The sequence below is a fragment of the Solea solea genome, chromosome 19 (assembly GCF_958295425.1).
Source record: "Solea solea chromosome 19, fSolSol10.1, whole genome shotgun sequence".
NCBI classification, from domain to species: Eukaryota; Metazoa; Chordata; class Actinopteri; order Pleuronectiformes; family Soleidae; genus Solea; species Solea solea.
Genome location: NC_081152.1, coordinates 11,472,227 through 11,482,193, shown reverse-complemented (window position 1 = coordinate 11,482,193; position 9,967 = coordinate 11,472,227). Strand labels below are relative to the sequence as shown.

The window sequence follows — 9,967 nt, the reverse complement described above, 5'->3', positions numbered from 1 at the left end:
CATTTTCAAAAAGCTTAAAAAATTAATGGAGAACACACACACAGCCAGAAACACTATACACCCAACAGTTCACTGACACCACAGTGAGTGCCAGCTGCATGGTGAACACTGACAGGACTGTCTGTGAATGACTGTATGGGAACAGCGTATAAAGGAAACATCAACAACAAGTGGAGCAATGCTGTGACTACTGTTGTATCGTAAGTACTAAAACTGAATTGGCAAACCAGAGGGTTGTGTTGGGGGCCAAGACCCTGTGTGTGTATGTATGCAGGGAGATCTGTACCTCCATGTACGTATGTTGTATATTGTTATTTTTAAACAAAAAAGTTTGGTGAGGCATATCGCATTGCCATGTGCATTAAATGTGCTTTATGATTAACCTGACTTAATTGTGGTAAGATAATTGTTTATTGATACACATGCTACTAGGAAATGTCATAATATCTGTTATCTATGTGTGTATACACACGCACACACACACACATATATATATATACATATATGTGTGTATATATATATATATATATATATATATATATATATATATATATACATATATGTGTGTGTATGTACCAACACATTTGTGGCTACACATTCAAAAACTGTTGTACAACACAGCATGTTACAGTGTGTTAAACCTGATAGGGGTATGATCTGGTTACCTGCCACAACAACAATGAATCAGTTGGAAAGACTTGTTGCCTGATAATACAAACTGATAAAATAATAATTTGTGTCTGTTTCTCTGCAGCACTGCGTAAAGCAGCCAGCTGGATTGCGTCTTGCTGTGGCTCCTTGCAGAAGAACAGGACAGCAGCAGGATGAGGATACCAGTTTGAAGGTACCTGTCACTGTGTGCACCATTTGACATCATGTTTATTTTTGATGGTTAAACTATCTTTGTGTTTCCTAACTATGCAGGGCAGAAGGTGTGGACAGTTTCCAGTAATGAAACACCACCCATTCAAAAGATGCCCTAATCCCTCCCAGCAGAGTGGATTGAGGACATGCCCTCATTCTGTCTCCAGCTGATCATTTATGTTTATATACAGCATGCCTGTGTGTGTTGCTCTGCACTTGTTTCAATGATGACTTGTCTGAAAACTTTTTTTTTTGGGAAGTTGGATAATGTCTGATGTATCTGACAACTGCAGCAACAGCTCCGAAATGAATATATTAAATGAATAAATTAAATAAGTATGTGAAATAAATCTTTTTCGAAAATAATTGTATCATCTGTGTCATGAAATGCATGCATATTCCCATTCGCTTCTTCCCTTATCCCCGGGATATGGCGCCATCATGTGGATGAAAAACGTATCTACAAGAACTAAACACTTGAAGAAATACACACAAACATTACAAAGAAACAATAAATGAAGCTTGTTTCACTGAAGTGTTATTTAGTAGAAACTACACAAAAGTTAGAAAAAAGCATATTAAGAAAAGATTCATAGAAATAGGCAGAACAAATACCATATATATATCACATATAAATACATTACACCAGTTTTAATTCATAATCTGTACACTGTCAACAACGTCTGCAGCCACTGTGATGTTCTTACGTTCTAATGTATATATATATATATATATATATATATATATATATATATATATATATATACACACACACACATGTTTTTAATCCCCCATATAATCATCCTAACAATTTCTCTACAGGTTTTATACCTCCACTCTGAAGTATATGATGTGTGAACTGACTGGATGATTCAGATGATGAGATTAAGGGGGCTTCCGACGGTGGGTCAGTGGTAGAGCGAATTGTCTTTCAACTTAACCCCACATAGCTCCTTGTGAATGGCAAAAGTAGTGTAAAGCAGCTTTGAGTGGTCATCAAGAGTACAGAGGAATAGTGTGAATACAAACCATTTTTTCAGTTTGAAGTTAGAGAATCAGAAAAATCTCAGTCTCTAGTCTGGATTATATTTTTTGAAAGATAAATATAATTCTCTCTTTTGCATCACCACATGTTGCAGGGACTGACAAATTGAAGTGCCATGCAGTGTGTCATATCATGTCATAGTATCATTTATTTAGAATATGAGCGAGCACAAATGTATTTACATTCACATGTACAGTGGAATACAATACAATTTTACAATTACACACATCTGCAAAGTCTGTACAAGGTTAAAGTGACTGTTTCAGTTTACAGTGTGGAACGATGCGGATCTCTTTATTTGGAGCGACTGTACAAACCTCTACTTCTCACCTAAGCTGGTGACCACGGGATACAAAACAAACATGGTGTGAAAATATTTCATAGTGATATGTGACACACGGGTAGATTACACACTCTGTAAAATCTGGACACAGGTGTTGTGTGGTACCCCCCCCCCCCCCCACCACTATATTTCAGCTTCCAAAATACAAACATTAAAACATATTTCTGTCTGATTTTCGAATACATAAGAAACATATAGTTAGGGAATAAAGTCTTTGTGTGATTCTTCACTCTCACATTTACTTATTTTTTCATCCCTCCCCTTAAAGGTCCAGTGTGTACAATTTAGTGACATCTAACAGCGAGACTGCTGATTGCTCTCTGTTCACATCTCTCTTTCCGAAGTCCATCAACTACAGTGGCCTTCATGGATCAGAAAAGATGTTGTTCCTCTTCATTTTGCATATAAAACACTCAGGTTTGTTTGTTCTGGCTGCTATAGAAACAATGTGGCACAGGATGCCAGCCTCTTGCCTAAAATGCACATATAAAAACCACTTGTGTTTTTATTTTTATTTTAAAGTAATTATATACTTATACAAACATAAATCTTACACACAGGACCTTTAAAACGGTCAGTTTCATCAAGAGCTCCTTTTATATCTCCTCCTCAGCTCTAATCTAAAGTGCAACGTTGTTCTGTGTGACTGTCCCTCTGCGTGTCGGTCATCATAGCACCATGGTGGGGATGTGGTGCACCAGTGGCATCTGGTGCTGGTGAGACATCGCTGTGATCTGCGGTGGAGGAGGAGGGGAAACATGGGAGGACACGTCGGCGCCGATTTGTGCAGCCGGTTTGTGCCGCGCGCTCTTCTGGTGCGCCCTCAGGCCCGCCAGCTGCGAATAGGCGCTCTGGCACACGTGGCACTTGTAGGGCCGCTCGCCGGTGTGCAGGCGCACGTGGTTGCGGAGCGTGGACGACTGGCTGAAGCGGCGGTTGCAGAAGCGGCACACGAAAGGCTTGTCCAGGGTGTGGATGCGCATGTGCGAGCGCAGGTTGCTGCGGGAGTTGAAGCCGCGGTGGCAGATGACGCAGCGCATGCGGCCGGCACTGGAGGAGGAGGAGGAGGATGAGGAGGAGGAGGTTGAAGAGGGGGAGCACGAGGAAGAGCCTTCACACGAGTGGGAGTCATCTGGAAATAAGGAAGGAGATTATACAAAAATGTCAAATATGATCACTATATAAAATAAAGATATATATTTATGAGCATACAATCACCTCATGGAATGAAATGTTGTTTTTTCATTACCACAGAATTACTCTCTTATATATTTATATCAGGGGCCAGGTCAGCCACTATTCTGGGCCACCATGATTTAACATTAAATTACAAACTAAACATGTTTTAATAAGAGTTTGGATGCAAACTCAAACTTCTCTAACACAGGGAAATGTGAGGTGAGGGATATTCGGCTGTTTTTACATACTGTGCCTTTAACAACAACCTTTTGGATATTAAACACAAGTTTAAATACAGTTATAAATGGTCTTGACTAATTGTGAATTCTGTCCAAGTGGTCGACATTCATTTAAATCTATCTATTTAACGTTTTAATGCAGTTAAGTTGTCAAACTTACTATCTTTCACAAGTCAAACAACTTAAACATCTGAGTTACTTGTGGTTTACGCAGCTGAACATAATTTTAATCTTCATATTTATGAGTATATGTTGTAATCAGGAAATGTCCCTTTGAGATTAAGAACCACTTTACAGGGGAGACTTGACATGGCATGCCTAAAATTAAGTTGTGATTCATTTGCCAAAACATATATCTCACATTATCAGACATTTATATCAACATATCTGTACCTATACTATATCTATTAAAAATAGAAATGGCCAGAAATGGCACCAAAACAGACATACATCTGATATTTCTGTTCTGTATTGTGACATTATGTCACACTGATGTTGGTGCTATAATATTATGATATTGGTCGGTAAACACTCACCATTCCTGCTTTTTTTCTGTTGCTCCTCATCCACTCCAGGGACTCCAGGAATTCCCAGGAACGTGTTGTGTGTGTTTCCATACCAGACAAGAAGCTCCTGGTCTGGTGGGATTGTCTGAGTGAGGAGAGAAAAAAGAGGGCAAATCATCAGCATGAGGCAAAAAAAAACCCGGACAACTTCATTACGCTCACGTTCAATTCTACTGCGTAACAGCAGGTGGCGCTTTTCTAAAGGAGTTTTTTTGTGGCCTCTCATAAAATCCCACCTGCGGCCTATACTGTATATAACCCATGCAAAGGCCCCATGCATGTTTGATGTTTTTGAATTCGTCCTCACCTCCACTGCTTTGTAGAAGATGCTGCTGCCGATCTGAACCACCTCCAGGTTCTGCTCCTGCTCGTTTCTGGCGCACTTGATGTAGGTCATCCAGCTGCGCTGATCCTCCTGACTGGCATCGATGAAATAGCGCACGGTGCCGTCTTCATTGAACACCTGACCAAAAAAAAAATTTCACATGAGAATCAGAGGGGGGAAACAAACATCAGGAATCACATTGGCAGAGGAGACATCTGTTTCTGCAGGACGCAAAACTGCGAGGAAGCTCACCTCCCACATGAGGTTGTTATTCTTGAACAAGTCCACGTGCTCGGGAGACAGGACTCTCCCCGTGAAAGGTCCCATTTCTGTCCCTGCTTTGATCCACGTCTTTGAGAAGATGCCAAGACCTTCTCCGGGGATCGAGCTTTGGGCGATGATCACTTCACTGGGCAGAACCAGACTGGACAGCTTCTGCACCTCTGCAAAAAAAAAAAAGAGAATAAAAAAAGTCAGAATAATGTATAAATAAACAAATAAATAAGTAAATGAATAAATATAAACTGTACAATAATAACATTTTAAATGTGCATGATGCGTAAAATGATAAAAGTCGATAAGCTGTGACTACATGTTGTCAAAGTGTCTCTGCAGCTTTGAGTTGATGCCAAAGACTCATGAAACAGGATTTTCTAGAAGAAGAAAAAAAGGTCCTGAAAGCAGCAAATGGACTGAATCTTATTTCAGTCACGAAATATTAAGCTACACCTGATCCTCCGTTTAATTCGATTAACTGGCTGAATTGAAAGTTTTTGTTGCGCAGAGAAAAAAAAAACAGAAAGAGAGAGAGAGAGAAAAAAAGATCGTGCGATTCTTTAATGTCAAAATCAAAGATTTTTTTTAATGTGAGGCTGTGAAGAAAAGAAAAAAAAGGCCCTGACTGAATGGAGGTTAAATGATCCTTCTATTGCGCGGGGTCCAGCAATTTGTCATGCTTCAGATGTGATATTCATTAAAGTTTACTGGAAAAGAAACGGCTAATTCCAAATTCATTATCCTTTTAAGAACTTTGTAGCAATAAATTTGCGCTGAATGAGACGAGGACTTGTTTAAAAGACGCAGGAATTTCTGCGACAAAAAAAATGGAAAGGCGATTAAATGGTTGACATGCAATGAATAGCATTAGATTTAGCCTTCACGGTGCATTATGCGAGGAACAGCAAATCTTTTTAAGGCAAAAGAAAGAGAAAAGCTCCGGAGCCCCATAGCTGCCAAGAGAGGAAAGGAGACTGTCCGGAGATTGATGAATGCGGGATAAAAACCCGGGACATCTCAAAGAAAAGGGAACTTTTCTCAACGAGAGGTTTAAGTGGAAACTTTCCCAGGTCAAGCACAAAGTTAACCAAATGAATTTAATGCCCTGCGTCTTTCAATCGGCGGCAGTTACACGCCTAACAAGGCTCTAAGCGCCGGGTCCCGGAGCCCAGAGAGGGTCAATGCGTTAAATGGGTGGAAAAGAAAACAGAGAAGTGGGGTAAAAATGAAGGAAAATGAAGGAAAATGCAAGAGAAAAACCCCCAGCAACAAATGAGTTTGAGGAAGTTTGTGAAACAGGATTCGTGTTCAGGAAAAGTTTCAAAATGGAACTTCTCTCTGAACTGGTAAGAAAAATATTTTTTTCACTAAAACAAGTAAAATCCATGTAAGTATGTATCTTACCATTTATATTTAAAAGCTATTCAAAACAAAAACAACAACAACCTTTTATTCAACCAAATCTAACTAAATCAAAGTTATGACTCGTGCGTAATTTTACGCGTGCATTTTGGACACATGGCCTTAAATTAAAAACCTGCAAATTACTCAAAGCGCTATAGACTAAAAACACTTGAAAACATGCAGCACAGCAGGATGAAAGCGTGAAGTGTCAAACATAACGAAACATTCATGTCAGTCTCACCTCCAGCGAAGGACTGAGCCAGCACCTCCGCGGTGAACGCCGTCTTCGGGCCGCTACTGCCGCTGTGTCGCTCCTCCGCCAGGTGTTCGCCCAGCACGTTCCTCCACCTGCCGTACAGGAAGCTGTGCAGAATGTCCGAGGTGATGACGTCCGACAGAGCGCGGCCCGGACACTTAAATCCGGGCTTGAGAGCCAAAGCGTCGGCGGGCAGCACTGAGCCCATGGCGCAGGAAGGAGAACCAAAAAATAATAATAATAGAAATAAAATTAAAGGAGGGAGGAAAAGAGGGGGAAACACGCTGAAGAAAGTAAGGAGAACTCGGAGCAACAAGTAGAGTGATAGAACAAGAATTAGGAGGAGGATGAAAAGAGGAGTGCAGCGCTGCTCCTGTCTGTCTCTGTCTGTCTGTCCTTCGTCCTGCTCTCAAGTGTCGGTGCGTAAAAGTGGCTCCTCCGGCTGTGAGGGTCTCTTTATATAAGTGGCTGTGACCCCCTGTCTAATTACTTATTAATGACACACCCCTCACAGAGAGACAGACAGAGAGAGAGGGAGAGAGAGCGAGAGAGTGAGAGAGTGTGGAGGGGAGAGAGAGGGAGAGTGAGAGAGGAGACGCAAGACGTTGATTCAGTGCCTTTTTGTTTTTGTGCAAAACCGCAAACTCACACTGGATATGATTTATTACGGCAACACAGGCACGAGTTCAAGAGTCAGAGCTGCCACGAACAGTGAAAACAAAAAACTGCAACTGCATTAATTTATGCTTTTTTCAAACAAACTCCAAGGACACGTGACGAGAAATGTCAAATAAATGTTTATAATGTACAGTTTTTGAATAAAAAATAAATAAAATCAAAATATAGAAGCAACATACGCACAAATAGGAGAAAAAAAAAACTACGAACCTTCTCTTTATTTGGTGATATTGTCAGGTGTGTCTAATACATGTATATATACTTTTGTTTTGTTTGTTTGTTTGTGTTGAGTTTTAGTGTATGTTGACTACTTTGGTGCCTATGGTTGACGACAGAAGTCAAATTACCCAGTGGCTCCAACGAGGCGAATTTAAGCTGATAAACAAGCAAACAAACAAATAAATACATACATAATTAATCTCTAAAAATCAATAGCGTGTCTGTTTACAAATGTGCACAACAAAGCAACATGTGTATAGACTGTAAGCTGTCTAAAATAACAATATTAACAATGATAATAATGATAACCCTGAGGAGAGAAGTGGGTCATAGAGTCTGGGAGTTGCTCGCCTATTTTTTTCTCATGCATTTAATATTCATGTGGTGGTAATATTAATTTCTGTGTGTGTGTGTGTAGTTAGCGCGGGAATAACAAGAATGGAAACAAGCTCGACGTGTTTTTCTTTACTGCATTGTTTGTCTGCAAGAAGAAGAAAAAAGAGAGAAAGAGAAGAAGAAGAAAAAAAAGAGGAGAGAAAATGCAAAGCAGCTTTGACGTGCTTCACTTTTTTTTCAAGCCCTTGTTGTGGAATAAGCGGTTTAATATTCATGGATGTTCAGAGCCTCCTCGGTATTGTGACAACGTTTAGATGAGTATATACAGCCCCCCCTTTTATTTCTTTTCTTTTCTTTTCTTTCTTGTGCAGTCACAGTCCCCATTTCCCGGGTTTCTTGATGGACTTGAGGGCTAAATGGGGCAGTTTTTCCCTTCTTTTTCCAGCAGAGAGAACATCTTTATTCCATCCCGGGCTCACAGGTTTCCTATTCAGCTAATGTCAGGCCCTTGAACGGTGCTGCAAATCAATCTTTCATGGTGTTTTGAGGGCAATTTGACATCCATGCACTTCTTCTTCTTCTTCTTCTCCTTCTTCTCCTTTTCACTGCAACAACTACCAGAGAGGAGAAGATGGAAAGTTGTGTTTTTTCTCTCCTCCTTTTCTCTGGACGAATATGGCAAATAAAAATGATAATTATTTATTATTATGATTATTATTATTTATTCATTTATTTATTTATTTATTTTTTTGGGGGGGGGGGGGGGGGGTTAGTGGACAGGGGACAAGGTGAGTGACAGGGCACGAAAACAGATTACTGTGAAACAGCTGCTTTTTATGAGTGCGCCCCTCCCACGTTTGTCTCCTTTCCCAGATGAAATTTTCTCTCCTCTTTCAATGGGATTCTTTCTCATCTTAGATTGATTTACATTTATAGCATTCAACGCACAAATCCGAGGTAAATGGCAGGAGAGGAGGAGGGGGTGGGGGGTGACAGAGGGGCGGGGCGGCTTCTTTATTAAAGAGGAATTAAATGAATTGAATTGGGGTAACGCATGGATTTGATTTGCTTATTTATGCATTAACCTGTGGCTTTATGTGGAGCTGGTAAAGCCGCGGCCATGTCAGCAGTGGCACATCATCCCCGCTTAGCTGCGCCATTGTAAAAAGCCCATTTGAGCCATTATTGTGTCCATTTAAAGCTTATCAATTTCATGTGGATGATTGACAATTATTGCACAAAGAGTTGCAGTAATTGTTTTATTTCAAAGAGCCGGTGGGAAACCCATCAAATTAAGAGCGTTTGTTTGCGGCTGAATGGCAAAGAGTTCACGCTCATGAGGATGAGGGGAAAGAAAGGGGAGGAACAGGCTGCAAGAAAAAAAGAAGAAAGAGTTAAAATAAATAAATGAGGACTTTTGGAAAAAACTTTTACCAGCAGTTCAAAAAACAAGACATTAAGAAATCAAGAAATCATTGTTCATATATGCGTGTGATATTGAGGAAAATCAAGATTTTAAAATGACTAATTTATATAAAACAATTTAATTTAAAATATTTGCTTTCCTTCAACGTGACTTGAATTAAGAATTATGAGCCATTTATCTTTAGAAATTATTTCACTCCCAGGTTAAATTAAGGATGATGATGCGTAGTTGTCCTGCCATATATTTAAATTGTAATTGTGATAATAATGATGTGTTGATTGTTATTGCGTCATCACATCCTGCATTTAAACACAAAATAATCCCAGTCACATTAGGAATCACGTGCCTTCAGGACACACACACACACACACACAGGGAGAGAGAGAGAGAGAGAGAGAGAGAGAGAGAGAGAGAGAGAGAGAGAGAGAGAGAGAGAGAGAGAGAGAGAGAGAGAGGAAACAGTGCTTTCCATTCATTTGCACCTTAACCATAACCAGTTAATGACTAGGCCTAATTTTTTAACCTCGCCTCAATAAAAATCTTAGCCCTGAATTTAACCAGGTTCTCAGGAATGAGGTTCTGCCTCATAGAGACCAAGTTTTGGTCTCTATGAGGAACTATGGTCCTGACAGTCAGTGTTTATTCCAGACAAGATTCTAAAGAGGTAAAACACACACACACACACAGGAGAGTCTCTGGGGCTGCACTGCATGGTCATTAAAAACAGATTAAGGTGCAGTCTCAGTGTGCAGGAGACTGAAGATCAGCTTATCTGTTGCAAAGGTGAGAGGCTCCTCCTCCTCCTGCTCCT

At 40.2% G+C, this 9,967-nt stretch overlaps 1 protein-coding gene and 1 long non-coding RNA gene across 2 annotated transcripts; one reads left to right on the top strand and one right to left on the bottom strand.

The window, feature by feature from the left end:
• Nucleotides 1-140: 140 nt before the first annotated feature.
• On the top strand, nt 141-1,203 carry LOC131446621 (uncharacterized). The gene is made up of 3 exons (XR_009233947.1): nt 141-200; nt 755-844; nt 925-1,203. It is a non-coding gene; the product is annotated as an uncharacterized LOC131446621 (long non-coding RNA).
• Nucleotides 1,204-2,034: 831 nt separating this feature from the next.
• On the bottom strand, nt 2,035-6,936 carry LOC131446363 (PR domain zinc finger protein 12-like). Its single transcript, XM_058617539.1, has 5 exons — nt 6,483-6,936; nt 4,814-5,004; nt 4,544-4,699; nt 4,207-4,321; nt 2,035-3,384 (listed from the first exon to the last, which is right to left on the bottom strand). Exons 1-5 carry the CDS (start codon nt 6,703-6,705, stop codon nt 2,921-2,923), a joined length of 1,149 nt encoding a protein of 382 aa, XP_058473522.1. The 5' UTR covers nt 6,706-6,936; the 3' UTR covers nt 2,035-2,920.
• Between the last annotated feature and the right edge of the window lie 3,031 nt (nt 6,937-9,967).

Excerpts from the sequence above, each read along its gene's own strand:
- LOC131446363 (XM_058617539.1), bottom strand. The coding sequence starts at position 6,705 with ATGGGCTCAGTGCTGCCCGCCGACGCTTTGGCTCTCAAGCCCGGATTT. Across the intron at positions 4,700-4,813 it reads ATAACAACCTCATGTGGGAG|GTGTTCAATGAAGACGGCAC; the intron begins GTGAGCTTCCTC and ends TTTTTTGGTCAG. Across the intron at positions 3,385-4,206 it reads ACAGAAAAAAAGCAGGAATG|ATGACTCCCACTCGTGTGAA; the intron begins GTGAGTGTTTAC and ends CCTTATTTCCAG.